At 45.9% G+C, this 17,519-nt stretch overlaps 1 protein-coding gene across 1 annotated transcript in view; it reads right to left on the bottom strand.

Annotated features, from left to right (window-relative positions):
* The window catches only part of CCSAP (centriole, cilia and spindle associated protein), a 37,016-nt gene that overhangs the window by 1,690 nt on the left and 17,807 nt on the right, over positions 1-17,519 (bottom strand). The window contains exons 2-4 of the mRNA XM_040464918.1: positions 17,402-17,516; positions 2,634-2,902; positions 322-1,117 (exon numbers count right to left, since the gene is read on the bottom strand). Of these exons, the coding sequence (XP_040320852.1) occupies positions 941-1,117; positions 2,634-2,902; positions 17,402-17,516 (561 nt within the window). The 3' untranslated portion in view covers positions 322-940. The remainder of the gene's footprint in view (positions 1-321; positions 1,118-2,633; positions 2,903-17,401; positions 17,517-17,519) is intronic.

Below are 17,519 nucleotides of genomic sequence, written 5' to 3'. Positions count from 1 at the left end.
CCCCGTGCGCAAGACCACCTCAACATCGCTAAGTGAAATTTCACACGGGAAGTTCTAAATGTCACGGCCAACCATTAAAGAAGAGGCAAGAGTCCACAGCGCGTATATGCCAAAAGTCTGGACCGCAGCAAGGAGCTGCTTCTCCCGTTACGTGTTAAGAAAGTTGCAATGATAAAAAGAAAAGTTTCACAAAAGAAGTTCAGTACTCCTCTCAACACACCGCACTGGCACTTTACGTACGGGACTGCATTCGATCTATTAAAATCTGTATGAGATAGAAAGTGCCCAGATGACAATTTAAAGAGAAAAGAGGACCCTCACCCGGCCCAGATAATTCTTAAATATCACGGTCTGTGTAAAGTGGTGCCATAATTGAAAGACGAGTAAGTTTACTTTTTCAGGAACTGCGGGGGTTCTGGTGTCACCATACAAGGAATCAATGTTAGTGTCGAAACTCCCTTTCGATGAGCCGTTCTTTCACGAAGAAAACCACGCGGAAGGAAAAGGAGTCTTAAGCTACAGGTCGGAATGATCTTCCTCACTATGGAATCTGGAAAGTTACTCAGGACAGGGTGAAAACAGGCTCCGGCTACACTGACAGAGAAGACTGAATGTTAAGCATCAATAGCCATTTAAAGGCATTCGGTGGCGGTATCTGAAAAGATTAAGATGCTTTAAAACAAAAACCCTTATAAGAATATCAAATATTAGGGACTGGGCTTCATAAATAACCAAATATCTATGGCTTCAACTGTCGCCCTACTGCTGAGGTAGGTGACCAGGGTTCACTGAAATAGAGCAATCTTTTGGACATTCCCTACGGAAAACCTTGCATAATCAGCTGGTTTCTTAAATCTATGTCTGTTTTCTTTTGTTTTGTTTCTTCTTTCTTTTCATTTACACTCTTTTGAAGAGGCTGTCCAAGCGACTGTTTCGGCCTTTAAGCTCTTGCCGAATAGCATCTCATGTACTCTGTCATCCATGGGTTCTCCGAGGAGGAAGGCTTTATCTTTCGGTTTTTCTCCACGTCTACAGAGTGAGCGCGCTGCCTCTGAGTGACCAGTTTCCTTCTTTCCACCTGTCTTCTGTTCTTGGCTCGTAATGCTGATTCGTGAATCTAAATTACTCAAAAATAAAAAGATTATTGTTACTTCTAAAACAAAAGTATAATAACTTACGTGGCTTTTATACTCATTTTCAAGAATATTTGTGATGAATATTTACTACCCCCAGGACCTTTTTTCCCTCTTCCAGAGAATTCGGCACTCTTCCTTCCTGTAGATTCCTGTATCCGCTGGATGGAAACCAGGGCAGAGGCCAGCCCGGCTTCATCATATCCCTTTCTCCTAGGTATAACAGCTCCTCCCGAAAAGCCATCCCCTTGCCCCTGGTCAGTGACCAAGACGCTAAACAATAAAAAACGGACATTAAATTTGAGGTATAAATGGTAAGCAACTAATCTGCATGTATCTCTAGAAACTGGCTCTGGAAAATTATTGAAGATGCTTAGCAGTAAGCCTGGATAAGTATTCCATTAAAGGACTTTTACCACTTAAGACGTTTCATGCTACAGATGAACTCTGTTGAACTTAATCCCATGCAATAGCCAGAGTCTTTTGTTAAACCACAGCTCCATTGTCTCAAATATCACTCCAAATAACACCACCTGCTAGGGTTCATTGAGAAGTCTCTTCAGTAAAAATCTGATCATGGTAATTCATCAGAATTCAAATTCCTTGTATTTTCTGCTTCTTTTCATTCGTTCTTTGCTTTAGGCCGGCTTAGTCATGTCAGTGCTAACATATGTAATTGCCTTATGGCTGCACACACGAAGACCTCTGGTCAGACGTGTTCTCGGGACTGAGAGGACAACTGGGGGCACCTCGGTGGCTCAGTCGGTTAAGAGTCTGACTTCGGCTCAGGTCATGAGCTCACGGTTCGTGGGTTCAAGCCCCGGGTCGGGCTCTGTGCCGACAGCTGAGCCTGGAGCCTGCTTCGGATTCTGAGTTTCCCTCTCTCTCTCCCCAGCTTGTGCTCTCTCTCAAAAATAAGTAAATAAACGTGGAAAAAAAAAAAAAAAAAAAAAGAGGACAACTAAGGCTCCAATGAGTAAAAGGCACTGGCTGTGGATGAGCAGGGGAAAACACAATCATCCGAATTGAACTCAAAGAGCCAAAGGGAATCTACAGTAGGTGCCAAGAACTACAGAATCAATCTAACAAAAGATAACAAGGGAGTCGAGGAATACCAGTTATCAAAGCCACAGGAACCAGAAACCTGTCAAGAGGCCCACGGCACATCTACACGGGCAGCCACCAGCCCCGCTGGGCTCCTCCTCTGCACCTGCGCCCCCCCCACCCCCCCGGGACTTGAAAACCCTGACTCCAGCCACTTCTCCTGGTTCCGTGTTGGTAAATCTTCCAAATCCCAGCTAATTCCCAGCAACACCCCTCGATCTCCAGGGCGCTGACACCCTCAATCTGTTTGCCAAATTCCAGGACTTGGACTCCTAAGATCTACCATGACCCCAAAGCACCGTGGTGAACACAGAATAGGACACCCGATGACAGGAACACAGCCCAACCCCCAGCCTCCAAGGAAAAGCAGTGACAGCCAGGTGCCCACGAACCCACCTCATGCACGGGGGCGGACGCGCAGACGTTGTGAGTTTTTTGGCTTCCGGTATCGGTCTGTTTTTCTCCCCACCCATAAAGAGCAAACGGATGCTTCTTCTCCTTTATTTTAGTTGATGATCTTTGAGGACTTTTGGCTGCTTTCCTATTTCCTCTAGCAAATAAGGCACTTGGTTGCTGTCGAGGTTCAGTACTGCTGGGTAACTTGTCAGTCTCTTTTGCTCTGGCCTGTTGTTCAGGTTTTTCTTTTATGTCTTTCACTGGCAGTGCTTTTGAAGAAAAAAAAAAAAAAAGGAGATAAAACAAGTCGAGAATGCTTTAACATCACGTTTCTATATAATCACTTCAAATAGCTGGGTTGTGAAATTCATAACGCTTCATGCCGTAACGGCTCAATTCACGAGTCCAAGTAAGGAAGAAATACAAAACCACGTCAGGGTTATACCTTTCAAATGGTCTGGCCCATTTTAAAATCAACAGCAAATCCACCAAGGCTGGACCAAACCTATTCGAAAGCCACAACTCTCACTCACAGTCCGATATCAAGCATCCCAATTAAATATTAAAACCTAAAAAGCACCACAGCCTCATGGCTTTCTCCACAGCCCCAAGGGAAGTCCAATCATCAAGGCCTCACTTCAGAAACAGATCGGGATTTGCGGTAATCTCTCAGCAGATGTAAAAGGTTAGGTGTGAAGTCACTCAACTCAAGTTCCAGGATCCCATTTCTTTCTGGTGCGCCATGATTACGGAAACCTCCCTACGGCTCTTAACCTGCTCAATTTCATTTCTTTTTGGGGGTGCCACGAATATGGAGAGCTCCCTGTGGCTCTTAACATGCGGTAAGAAAGAGCAAGCTGCCCACCTTAGTTTGAGCGGTCCTCAGTCACAATCGGGAGCGGTTTCCATAGTTACTCACTATGGATTCCCAGCATGAAGAGCTGGAGGTGTGGGGAGGGCACCTTTTGGGATGAGCACTGGGTGTTGTATGGAAACCAATTTGACAATAAATTTCATATATTGAAAACAATAAATAAATAAATAAATAAATAAATAAATAAATAAAATAAAAATAAATAAAAAAATAAGAGGGCTTCCCCAACACTTGCGATAGAAATGACTGCACGAATCAGGGCCCAGGGTCTACACAGCCCTAAAGCCTGCCAGCAGCGCTGGAGCAATCCTGAAGGAAAATGGGACTGCCCTTTCTGAGGTGAACGTCAGACATGAAGGACGTGCTCTAAAACATACCTACTTCCCTTAACAACATTTTATCATTTGGCCGCTCATTACTTTTTATAGACCCTTTTTTTGTCGTAAAAGTGATGTGATGTTGTTTCAACGCTTCGTGATCCCATGTTTCGTTTCGGCCCGGATTTCCATGTTTTTTGTTTGGTTGTTTTTACTGACGTAAGATCGGCATACAACGTCATATGACCTTTAGGTGCACAACACTGTCATTTGGTATCTGTAGACACTACAGACTGATCACCACGGTAAGTCTAGTTACCACCCGTCACCATGCAGTTGAGTCCCCTCGGCCACGCAGCCTTCCCCCAACTCCCTTCCCCTCTGGTAACCGCCAACTCGTTCTCTGGATCTAGGAGTTTGCTTTTGTTTTGTTCCTTTGTCCTGTTTTCTAGGTGAGATCGCATGGCATCTGTCTTTCTCCGTCTGACTTCTTTCACTTGGTCTGAAACCTGCTAGACCCACCCGTGGTGTTCCAAAGGGAAGATTTCCTTCTTCTTTTTGTGGCTGGGTAATGAACACTCCATTGTGTGTATATATGCCTTATCTTCTTTACCCACTCGTCAACGTCAACCGGTGGACACTTAGGGTTGTTCCTCTATCTTGACTATTGTAACTCATGCTAGAATAAACATGGGGGTGCCTATATCGTTTCGAATTAGTGTTTCTGTATTCCTCAGCTTAATACCCAGAAGGGAAATGGTTGGATAGTATGGTTAGTTCTCCTCTTACCTTTTTGCGGAATCCCCCTCCATATTGTCTGCCATAGTGGCTGTACCAACTTACATCCCCACCAAGTACAGGAGGGTTCCCTTTCCTCCACATCCTCACACCACCTGTCATCTCTTGCCTTTTTGGGAATGGCAATTCTAACAGGTGTGAGGAGATAGCTGATTGTGGTTTTGATTTGCGCTGCCCTGCTAATGACAGATGTTTAACATCTTGTCACATGCCTACCGGCCGTCTGTGTATCTTCCCTGGAAGAATGTCTATTCACACCCCGTGCACATGTTTTCACTTGGGTTGTTTGGTGCTTTGTTGTTGAGTTGTGTGAGTTCTTGATGTGTTTTGGATATTTAACCCCTTAGGCAAATATCTTCTCCCATTCAATGGGCTGCCTTTTGATTCTGTTGATGCTTTCCCTTGCTGCTCGGTTTTTCAGCTTGTTGTAGTCCCATTTATTTTTGCTTTTGTTTCCTTCGCCTTTGGAATCAGATCCGGAAAAAAAAACATTGCTAAGACCAATTGCCAAGGAGCTCACTGCCCATGTTTTCTTCTAGGAATTTTATGGTTTCAGGTCTTACATTCGAGTCCTTAAGCCACTTGAGTTAATTTGTGTGTATGATGCAACAGGGTGATTTAATTTCAGTCTTTTGAATAATGGCTCCTTATGCATCTACAACTCCATTTCACTTACCCGAGCTGTTTAGGTCTTAAGGATACCCCTCACTTCAAATGCTCCAGAATTTGGCTCTAGGTGATGACTTTACAGATTGCTATTCTAAAACCTCATCACCTCTTTAGGACACATTCTTGTCCCTTCCTATTTCTGGTTGTGACTCTTTTCTTGCTTCTGCCTACATTCCCTTTATTTATTTATTTATTTATTTATTGCCCACATTCCCTTTAGAGTAAGCCCCTGAATAGGGAGTCAAGATACTGGGGCACAAGTGTGAAGTCTTGATAGATTGTTGTCTGTCATTTCTATCTTCTATCTTCAGCAATGACCTTGACTCTACCAAAGTTCCCTTCCTTGGGGCGCCTGGGTGGCGCAGTCGGTTAAGCGTCCGACTTCAGCCAGGTCACGATCTCGCGGTCCGTGAGTTCGAGCCCCGCGTCGGGCTCTGGGCTGATGGCTCAGAGCCTGGAGCCTGTTTCCGATTCTGTGTCTCCCTCTCTCTCTGCCCCTCCCCCGTTCATGCTCTGTCTCTCTCTGTCCCAAAAATAAAAATAAAAACGTTGAAAAAAAAATTTAAAAAAAAAAAAACAAAGTTCCCTTCCTTCTCTTCCTCTCCTGGTCTGTATGTGTCTAACCCAGGTCTTCCAGAGAAGCCTGCCCAGAGAAGGGAATAATGATTTAGGTTAAAGGACAAACTAGTCAGGAAGAAAAGAGAAAAAGAGAGTCCCAACAAGAGGGAATGTCTTGTTCAAAGGCCCGGAAAGAAAAGGGAATATAAATAGTTCAAAATGACAGGTCCAGAGAGAGTCTGTGGATGAAGGCATGGAGTGGGTGGCAAAGGAGGAGACTTTCCACACCAAACTCAGGAGTTTCATTTTAGCCTGAAAATGATGAAGAATCACTAAAGGATTGTAAGCTGAAAAAGCGACATGGCCCAATTTGCATTTTAGGGATATGGCCTCCAGCTACCAACGTGAAGGATGAGTGAGAGAGGCGAGGACAGAAAGGCCAGCTAGCAAACAACGGCAGAGTCTGGGGGGGAGGTGGGAAGTGGGGGCAAGTGGGGCCCAGGAGTCACGGTAGGGGTGGAGAGGGGAGAGAAAGGACCAGAAGGGGGCCCACCGAGCCTGGCAGGTGCTCAGACTCACTGGGCACCTGTGACCCACACACTGATCAGGACAGCGAGCCTCTCCAGAGCAGGTACCGAGGTACCGAGGCCTCTCCAGAGCAGACGGCCCAGCAACACTGCGACAGACCGGTGAAGACGACAGACACCCCGCGGCCCTGGGAGCAAAGAGGAGTCCACAGCTCCCACAGATGTTTAGTGGGGATGGTCCTGCTATCCTCTGACAGAGGTCCACCCAAGGATTAAGACAGGATACTTGCGGCGTCGGATGGGAGATACTTCTGGAACAACTCAGCAGGCCCATGAAGCCAGGAGACAAGGTAGTGAGCCAGCAGGTGGGAGCTGAGGTCTGGACATGGAACAGATCATCCAGGAAGCAACGCGGAGTCAGAGGAGGGGACAGTGAGTCAGGCCCCTAGGGCCACCATTATTTAAGGAGCAGCCAGGCTGAAGAAGGAGAGCCTAAGGGAGAGAAAGAATTGCTAGAAAAGGAGAAAAACTCACCAGGAGAGAAACTACGGGAAGAGCGTTGGTAAAGGAGGCAGCCGTGAACAGTGTTCAACACCGCAGGGGGTAGGGGGTCCGTCAGACGAGGGGGAAGAGACTCGGCATTGGGCAAGCAGGCCGCCTCACTGCTGACAGAGGGAGACGCGGGGTCGGGGCACCAGGTCACGGTGGGCTGCGTACCGGACAGAGTGGAGGCCTAGTTCTGCTAACCGTGAGCTACCGGACCAGCCCTCCCCCCCACAGATAAACAAAGACTGATGTTAAAAATCCCGAGGGTCCACAGGCGCCCGGTACAAAGAAGTAAACTCTTCTTTAGAGACCCTGGGCCAAGTTATCCCTACAAATAATTTTGCAAACGCGCTTATGAATGTACTGCAAAAGATGGGCGGCCTCGTAAGGACAGAAGACAAGAAGGAAGGGCCAGCGGGAGCAATTTTCCATTTACAGGCTATCAAATCGTTGCGTTTACTCTCCGTAACACTTAAAAGAAAAAGACCAACCCAAGTACATCTGCAGCAGCAGGGGACAAAGACGGAAAATGCAGAAGAGACAGAACCTATCAGCCCAATATTAATATTTATGAAACTCTCGCCTGCTGTCAGGTGAGTGCATGTGACCATACGGGTCAAGATCTTACCTGGAGGGCTGAAGTTTAAACCAAAGACCTTCTCAGAGGAACAAAAAACAGCGGTCATCGCCATTGTGGGAGAGGATTAGAATGCCCCTTTCTCAGGAGCTGACAGGACAGTCAAACAAAAATAAATTCAGTCTTGGTGTAGGGCTGTGCTAGCCAATACGCGTGGCTATCAACTATAAGCATAAAGGAAAATTAAATAAAAGTAAAGATTCGATTCCTCAGTTAAGCCGATCAGAGTTTAAGCGCTCAATAACCCCACGTGGCTAGGAACTACCATGCCGGATGATACAGAGAGAGAACACGTCCACCGGGCCACTCAGTTTTATTGGATGGTCTGTTTTGAAGAATCTGGACAACAGAATTAACACATTTGACCGAATGGCTAGACATACAACCTTGCATCCCATAACTACAGAATGTATAATGTGGTGAAATGGAACGTTTACAAGAATTTACGCATCTGAGTCTCTAAAGCAAATCTTAATACGTTTACAAAATTGAAATCAAACAGAATGTACCCTCTATATAGTAAGTAATTATGGTGTAATTATAGTGTAAATCACCTTGATAAAACAACAAAAATAAGTAACTTTTTTTTTAAACTTTTTAAATGTTTTATTTATTTTTAAGACAGAGACAGACACAGCATGAGTGGGGATGGGGCAGAGAGAGAGGGAGACACAGATCAGAAGCAGCTCCAGGCTCCGAGCTGACAGCACAGAGCCCGATGTGGGGCTTGAACTCACGAACCGGGAGATCATGACCTGAGCCGAAGTCGGACACTCAACCGACTGAGCCACCCGGGCGCCCCAAAAATAAGTAACTTTTTAAAATCTCCAGTTTTGAAATTTAAAAACATTTCTAAATAATGCATGGATCAAAAATAAATCATATGGTTGCACAAAGATGGGAATGCACTCAATGCCACACTTACCAATGGTTAAATGGCAGAGCGTGTTATGCAGATTTTACCATAATTTTTAACAATTAAAAAAACGTGGTGATGGAAGGCATTCCTTCCTTAATCCTGACCTTATTAGAAATGCTTCTGAAGTTTCTTCATTAAGTGTAACATTTGTAGTATGCTTTTAGGATATAGTCCTTTTTTTTTTTTTTTAAGAAAAATACATTTCCTTATGTTTGTATTATATACATAAATGTTAAGGTTTATTAATTTTTTCATGTATTTTAAGAATCATAATGATTTTGCTTAAGTAAATAAAATACTATATAACAAAACTCGGGTCTTTCTCCTGCAGGGAGTTAAGATTCATCCTACTCAACTGACAGTATAGCTAAAGCAGTAACTGTGGGGAAATTTACAACCTGAAATCAACATATCCAAAAAGAAAGGCAGGCAAAAAAAAAAACAATAAAAAAACCAATTCTAAGCACCCATCTTACAAAGCATAAGGGAAGAAAAGATCATGGATCAATAAAGACATATTAATAAAGAAAATCCACAGACTCTAGAATTAGTTCGGGGGGAAAAAAAACTAATAAAATTCACAAGTCTCTGGCAAGACTGATCAAGAAGGAAGTAAAAATTAAACCTAAGTGGGCGCCTGTGTGGTTCAGTCAGTTAAGCGGTTAAGCGTCCAACTTTGGCTCAGGTCATGATCTCGCAGCTTGTGAGTTCGAGCCCCACGTTGGGCTCCGTGCTGACAGCTTAGAGCCTGAAGCCTGCTTCAGATTCTGTTTCCCTCTCTCTCTGACCCTCCCCCACTTGTTCTCTCTCTGTCTCTCTGTCTCTCTCAAAAATAAAGATTAAAAAAAAATTATTTTAGTAAATCTAAGTAAAAATACAGCAAATGGAATTTAGGCTTAATACGCACTGATGACATGTGCATATAGTCCCTTCCTCCCAAAAGCCCACTAAGGTGAAGGAAAAAACGCATAACCCATAGGACAAAAAGCAAGGGAGACAATGATACCAGGCAGCACGTGTCCATACAATTCTGGAAACTGGAACATAGAGGAGGACGTAGAAGTGACCTTGAGAACTAAGTAGGACGAATCCTAACTCCCTGCGGGAGAAAGTCCCACAGGACACACTGAACCCCGAAAGGAAATAGAAAATGAGGCAGAAGGCCAGTGTAATGGAATGCCTTTTCCAAAGGTCCAGCATTAATCAGTGTCCCAGCCCACATGCTCTTTTTTTATTTTTTTTAACGTATGTTTATTTTTGAGACAGAGACAGAGAGAGAGACAGAGCGTGAACAGGGAGGGGCAGAGAGAGAGGGAGACACAGAATCGGAAGCAGGCTCCAGGCTCTCAGCTGTCAGCACATCCGATGCAGGACTCAAACCCACAGACCATAAGATCACGACCTGAGCTGAAGCCGGGCGCTGAACCCACTAAGCCGTCCAGGCCCCCCAACCCACATGCTCTTCTGACAACATAATATGAACGTGCCTGTTGAGATTGGGGGTGGGGGGGGGGTGGATGCTTCTTCCCCTTGAACCTGGGCAGACTTTCATAAGTGAGGAATGGGGAGAAAGAAGTGGTCCATGGCTTCTGGTGATAAGTCACAAAGGGTAGCCCAGCACGTGCCCTGCTCTCTCTCAGGAACAGTTGCCCTTGGAGGCCAGCCGGCACATTATGAGGAAGGCCAGGTGCATGAAGATGTCACAAGCGAGTGCCCTAGCAGCCAGCCCCCAGCCCTGGCACCTTCCAGCAGAGGCTGCAGACGGCACAGAGTGGAAACAAGGCATCCCCTGTACCCAGGGCAAGTGCCAACCCACAGAAACCGTGGGCAGTAATAAATGAGCAGTGGAATTTTAAGCCACTAGTTTTCAGGGTCACTCGGTTATGTCGCTGTCGACACTTCCTGCAAAGTCTTTCCTCCAGTCGGTATGCCACATGATTGCCCCTCTCCTAGCTCAGAAGGCATGTGGGTTAGTCCCCAGAGATGGAGAAGCAGAGTGGGTAGGGGCTTGAGATACGAGGCACAGGAAAAGTAAAGGGCGACACCTTCTTGAAAAACAGGTTTATGTGGTAAAGAACAAGGCCCCTCCTCCCTTTCCCCAACTCTTGTTCCCCGAATGCTGACAGCCAGGCTTGTACCCCGCCCCAGGCAGGAGACTGGAGGTTTGCCATCTGGGGAGGTGAACACAAGAAAAATGGGTACTCATTATGTTTAAGTCCCCCAGAGAAACAGTTCGTCCTCATCCAATTAGTCAACAAGCACCCCCACAGCCAGAGCTCCTGGAAAGCTCTACAAGTCTCACTCTTATGTGCGAGCAGACAGGCTAAGTAAGAGCAAACATCTGAGTACATCCTCTAAAAAGAGAAAGTCCAAAGTATACAAAAAGAGTATGAAATATAACAGACCTCTCAATTATGGCTTTTTTTTTTTTTTGAGTTAAAAGAAATCCAAGAAGAACAGGATGTTATTTTTTTTTTAATTTTTAATGTTTATTTTTGAGAGAGAGAGAGAGAGAGAGAGAGGTGAGCGAGTGGGGAAGGGGCAGAGAGAAAGAGGAAGACACAGAATCTGAAGCAGGCTCCAGGCTCCCAGCTGTCAGTCCCAGAGCCCGACGCAGGACTCGAACCCATGAACCATGAGATCATGACCTGAGCCAAAGTCAGATGCTCAACCCACTGAGTCGCCCAGGTGCCCGCATTGTTTTTTTAATTTTTAAAAATAAAACTTGGGACAAAAGAAAAAAAAAAAGGTAATCTTTCCAAAATTTAAAACTAGGATGGCAGAACTAAAATTTTCAATATAAAGATTGGAAGATACAATTAAAGAGTTCTTCCAGAAAACAGAACCCCAAATTCCAATGTCAAAAAAGTTTTAAATAAAAATGTTAGAGGTTTGATCCAGGAGTTACACCATCCAACTAAAAGTAAATATAGAAAGAAAAAGCAAATAGAGCACAGGAAATTATTTAAACAGTACTAGAAAATATTACCGAACTAAACGAAAAGTTTCCAGACTAAAAAGGCCCACCAAGTTGTCAGCCCAATAAATGACAAAAGACAGGGGTGCCTGGGTGGCTCAGTCGGTTAAACATCTGACTTCAGCTCAGGTCATGATCTCACACTTCATGAGTTTGAGCCCCGTGTCGGGCTCTGTGCTGACAGCTCGGAGCCTGGAGCCTGTGTCTCCCTCGCTCTCTGCCCCTCCCCCACTTGTGCTCTGTCTCTCTCTCTCTAAAATAAACATTAAAAAACTTTTTTTAAAAAAGACATACACATAAAGAGCACCTGGATGACTCAGTTAGTAGAGCATGTGACTTTGATCTTGGTATTCGAGCCCCTTGGGTGTAGACCTTACTTAAAAAAAAAAAACAAAGACATAGACTGTTAGAACACCTAGGATAAAGAGAATCTATTAAAAACTGCTCTCTCCACCCCCCAAAAAAGAGGTCACATACACAAGGTGTTGGAATGGCATGGTACTTCTAAAACGCAAGACCAAAAACTAGGATACAATATAATAATACCTTTAAACACTGAAATTTCTCATCTATAGTTCTCTACCTTGCAAAATATCAATCCAGCCTTCGGATATAATACAGGCATTTTCGGTCATGCAAGGTCACAAAATTTCTATTCCCATGCAACATTTCTCAGGACTTACAGAGGACATGTTACCCCAGAAGGAAGCGATACGCCACACGAAGGAACACTCGAGATGTACAAGAGAGATCAGAGAAAGGATGTGAGCAAAAGAAATACTGAAACAGGGGCGCCTGGGTGGCGCAGTCGGTTAAGCGTCCGACTTCAGCCAGGTCATGATCTCGCGGTCCGTGAGTTCGAGCCCCGCGTCGGGCTCTGGGCTGATGGCTCAGAGCCTGGAGCCTGTTTCCGATTCTGTGTCTCCCTCTCTCTCTGCCCCTCCCCTGTTCATACTCTGTCTCTCTCTGTCCCAAAAATAAATAAACATTGAAAAAAAAAATTAAAAAAAAAAAGAAATACTGAAACAGTGAAGAGAAGTCCCAGACTGACAGCACAACGTCTAAATTGGAATAGGAGGACGGGGGTTCAAAAAAAAAAAAAAGAAAAAAAAAGTCTCCAAGGGAAAAAAGAAAAATAAATGAATAGAACACCTAATGTGTCTAGCACATGCCAAGTTTTAAAATACTACCGGCCTATTTCAGGGTGAAGTAGTCATGGGAATACACACACACACACACACACACACACACACACACACACGCGCGCGCGCGCGCGCGCATACAAAAAGGTAAAACAATGATTAACTTCAGGAAAAACATAAATAAAAAGAAAATGTAATCAGAATATACTACACGGCCCGCCTGTGCATACTTCTACATAGCCACAATAATTCAAACACAGAATCGTGCTTTAAACAAAATAGTCACCGAGTTAATACTGTGGGACAAACCGGGGGCTGGTAAATGTCAGGGAGTGGGCGGGGCAGAGCCAAGATCTTAAGCTACATCATCTCCCATGATGGGAAGTCAATATATAATGTTTAAAATAAAATTTAAACAGCCAACGGAGGGGTGTCTGGGTGGCTCAGTCAGTTAAGCATCTGACTTCGGCTCAGGGCATGACCTCCCGGTTCAGGAGTTCGAGCCCCGCGTGGGGCTCTGTGCTGACAGCTCAGAACCCGGAGCCTGCTTCGGATTCTGTGTCTCCCTCTCTCTCCGCCCCTCCCCGGCTCGTGCTCTGTCTCTCAAAAATAAACAAACGTTAAAAAAAATAAGAAAATAAAATAAAAAGCCTCTAGATGAGAAGAGGGTGGGCATCGCTGAAAGGAAAGCTAAAAAGAGTTGGAAGGAGCATCCGTGGGAGCGAGGGGCATGGGTGGGAAATAGGTCAGATTTTTTTTTTTTCGTTTTAAGCATATTTTTAAAAAATTATGCATATGTGTAAATTTGCTAAAAAATAAAATTTAAGTGAAAAGGAGACATATGAAGGAATTAGAGACAGTTCGGAGGACTCTCCAAAGCATGCTTCAAGGCATACCACAGTGAACACTCCTGTAACACCCACCAGGTGCACAAAACGTCCTGACAGCTTTTTCGTACCCATCTCTTAAATAAGAGTGAGAAGCCAAGGATCATCAGACATTTCAAAAAGGTCTCTAACATGAAATACAGGGTTAAAAGCAAAAAGAAACGCAAGTGGGGAGAGGGTGGGGAACCAGAAACTAGGCCGTAGAAATACAATGAGAAGAAAATACATAAAAAAAACTTCTAGTAATATCCTCAGCAAGATAATAAAAGACACTATATGCACGAATTGAGAAGAGAATACTCTTTTTTACGAAGGAATAAAAAGAGGGACACCTGGGTGGCTCAGCTGGTTAAGCGTAGGACTCTTGGTTTCTGCTCAGGGGTCGTGATCTCGTGTTTTGGTGAGTTCAAGCCTCACATCTCTCTACCCCTCCCCCACTCACGCTCTCAAAATAAATGAACTTTATAACAAAGGAATAAAAAGAGGAAGGGGGGGGAAGAAGGTAGGGAGGGAAGGTAGCAAGTCCAGAAAACAAAATTAATTTAAAAATAAATAGAATCCCACAGATGAAAAAAAAAGTAATAGAAGAGTTGTGGGGGGCAGGGGGGCACCACACTGAGCATGCAGCCTGCTTAAGATTCTCTCTCTCTCTCACTGCCCCTCTCCCCTGCTCACGCTCGCTGTCTCTCACTCTCTCTAAAATAAAAGAAAGAAAGAAAGAAAGAAAGAAAGAAAGAAAGAAAGAAAGAAGAAAGAAAGAATTGTAAGATAAGGTTGAGAATATCGCCCAGAAAAAAAAAAAAAAAAAAAACAGAAGAAAAAGACAGATGAACATTCGAAAGGTAAAGGAGAAATTCATGAAGTCTAACATCCAACTAAGGAGTTCGAGAAGAAAGGAACAGGAACAGAAATAGAGGTGAAAAAACAAAACCTACCAAAATGACAAAGCAGGAGTTTCACTGCAAGGGCTCACAAGCACACTGGAGGAAGACAGACCTAGATCAAGGAGAAATTTCAGAACGCAAAGGACAAAGGGAAGACCCTAAAAGCTTCCTGAGGGTGGGGACACGTTATCAAGAATCAGGAGACCAGAGGACCCTAGCGCAATACGGCAAGTTACAACACAACACAGCAAATGCCTCCAGACTCTTTAGAGACAGTACTTCCAACCTAGAATTCCAGGCTCAGCCACAAACTCACCAAATCACGAGGGCGGAAATACAAGCTATCGTTTGACATGCCAGCTCTCAGGAAATTAACCTCGCACATACCCTTTCTCGGGAAGCTACTAGAAGATAAGTTCCAACGGGAGGGGTAAACCAAGAAGGAAGATGATGTGAGAGCCACACAAGGGCTCCTACGTAAGAGAAGCCAAGGAGTCCCTGGGGTGGTAGCCAAGGGCCCGCCCAACATGGAACCAGGCAGGCAAGAGAGAGCAGCAACCAGGCCAGATGGAAGTAGGTCAGAGACGCTGGGAGGGATGTCTTAAGATGTCGAGAGCGAGAGCGAACCTGATGTGTTGGTTGTATTGTGAAAGAAAGAAAAAGCAGTCACGGCAAACAATACAGGGCGGCTTGGCACAACATTTTCCAGGCACAATAATGTAGATACAGTTGTAGGTGCCACAAACTCCATGACGACTATTGAGCAGGTGTGGGGAGGGCCCGTGTGTATGGGTTAGGAGGGAGTTAAGGGGCGCCTGGGTGGCTCCGTCGGTTGAGCGTCCGACTTCGGCTCAGGTCACGATCTCACGGTCCGTGAGTTCGAGCCCCGCATCGGGCTCTGGGCTGATGGCTCAGAGCCTGGAGCCTGCTTCCCATTCTGTGTCTCCCTCTCTCTCTGACCCTCCCTGTTCATGCTCTGTCTCTCTCTGTCTCAAAAATAAATAAACGTTAAAAAAAATTTTTTTTAAAAAGAAGGAAAGCCAACAGATAATGCTAAAGACTGAAAGAAAAAAAATTAAGAAGTGTCAACAAAAGCCTTGTCACTCGGAGAAAAATCAACACCAAAGGAAAAGCCAGAGGCGCTGGAAGTGGTCCTCTAAGGAACAGGGGGCTGGCCTGTGTGTCTGCTGGATCCTTGTAATAAGCCATACAGAACTAGATGCTTCTATGTGTACATACGGCTTCAGTAAAAACAAGAACCAAAGGTTTGTTTCATAGAGACTCAAGAGTACTCATCATTCTAGTATATAAAACCATCCACGTAAAAACAAGGATTTTTCAGTCTTGCCAGACATAGGAATCAACAGGCAGGAGCAAAGCAAATGGTCCTGCAACCGAGAGGCCTGGACACAACACACATCCTTTCTTCTGCCTGATGCCTCAGCCAGAAATATCAGCAGATAAGAAATAACTGACCTCAGCCACTAGTAGGATTCCGTGTCTCTAAGGAAACCAAAATAATCAGGAACTCAGGCAAACACAGGCACCTCAAGTACATCTCACAATTTAGCTGGTAGGCCAGTGTCCACGGGACTAAACCAGAAGGCATGTGCCCCTGCCCCCTCTGCCTTCTGTTATTCAAATTTCCACCAGGGATCATTGAAGCTAGGAAGCTGCTAGAAGCTAGCTAGGAAGCTACTACACAGCCACAAACCTTGGGGGATTTACAGGTTATGTGAGGATGGAAAGGCAGCTCTAGGAAGCACTGAGAATGGCTGAAGATGACAGAACAGCAACAAAGCAGGCTGGCTCTGTGACTAAAAGATTCAGTTTTCTCTCTTCCAGCCTCTTGCAGAGGGGCTACGATGAGAGACTGAAAAGCTGATTAATCCCCGCTTTACAGTGCCGTAAACAAACAAAACTGAAGTCACTGATCATCTATCCCCAGCTTCCATTTCTTCATCTATGAAACGGAGATAAAAATTACACCCCTACCACTTAGAATTGTTTTGAACGCTGAGCGAGCAAATACATATTCTAAGATCAGCGACTGGAGGGATAATAAGCTGTCAATACATTTTGGTTACTTTTCTCGCCCAAGCCTCTTTAAAATCGAGTGACCCGGGACGGGGGTGGAGAATTGGGACTGGGGGAGGGGTGGGGGGAGTGTCTGGCCAACCCAAGAAAGTAGCAAGAGGGAACCCCCGGTTACTCCAGGCTGTATCCTGAGGCATTTAGCCCGGCCCCAAGCACCAGCGACCGTCCATCCGGCCTCCCGCGCTGAGACCCCAACTCTGCCACCGTCTGGCCAGGAAAGAAGGTGGAGGAGGACCAGGGCAGAAACAGTAGACGCACAGCACCCGAGGGCCATCTTCCAGCTACGGCTCCACCTCTACCCCGCGGCAGCCTTTTGATGAGGGGTGCGCGCACGGGGGACGAGTGGGTGGGCAAGAAGCGGAGAGCACCTCGCACTTACAACGAATATTCTCCCACCAACCAGGAGTTACGCAACCGCCTGCGTCAACAAATTCAAAATACTCTTCAGGGACAATGCAGCGAGGTCAGGGACTTAACACAGAAAAACAGCGGCCCCATTCATAAGACTGAAAGCTGGGCTCAGCGACCTTAACCTCTTGAGCTCGGTCCCCTCTGAGAATCTGACGGAAGCTGGGCTCCTCTACCGGGGGGGAATAAAAGGTGCTTAGATATAAATAGATGGGATTTCGGAGCTCACTAAGGCAACCACGGCCCTCGGAGGAAGACCCGGAGTTCAGCGCCACTTCAACCCAGTTCACAGCGGGCCCAACCCAGAGCCACCCGATGACGGAAATAAGGGCGGGAGGGCGGAGGCGGGGCTGACACCACCCTTATTTCGGCCAGGGAGGCGCATTCTCCGTCTACCAGAAAACAAAACAAAAAATGAATAAATAGGAAGGGCTTGCCCTGAGCGCTGCGAGACACGGAGCTGGGCAGCTCGGACGCCAGGGGCAGCCCCCTCCCGGCCCCCTCGCGTCCCCCCTCCCGGCCCGGTACCTGGCAGGGCCACGTCCGCCGCCTCCTCCGCGCTCGCCGCGTCCCGGGCCTCCCCGGCCTCCGCCGCCTCCGCGCCCTGCTCCTCCGCCGGCCCGCGCGCCCGCCGTTCCGGCCCCTC

Source organism: Herpailurus yagouaroundi, unplaced genomic scaffold (assembly GCF_014898765.1).
Source record: "Herpailurus yagouaroundi ecotype Mexico unplaced genomic scaffold, PumYag 530, whole genome shotgun sequence".
Classification (NCBI taxonomy): Eukaryota; Metazoa; Chordata; class Mammalia; order Carnivora; family Felidae; genus Herpailurus; species Herpailurus yagouaroundi.
This window is presented reverse-complemented; position numbering and strand designations above follow the sequence as displayed.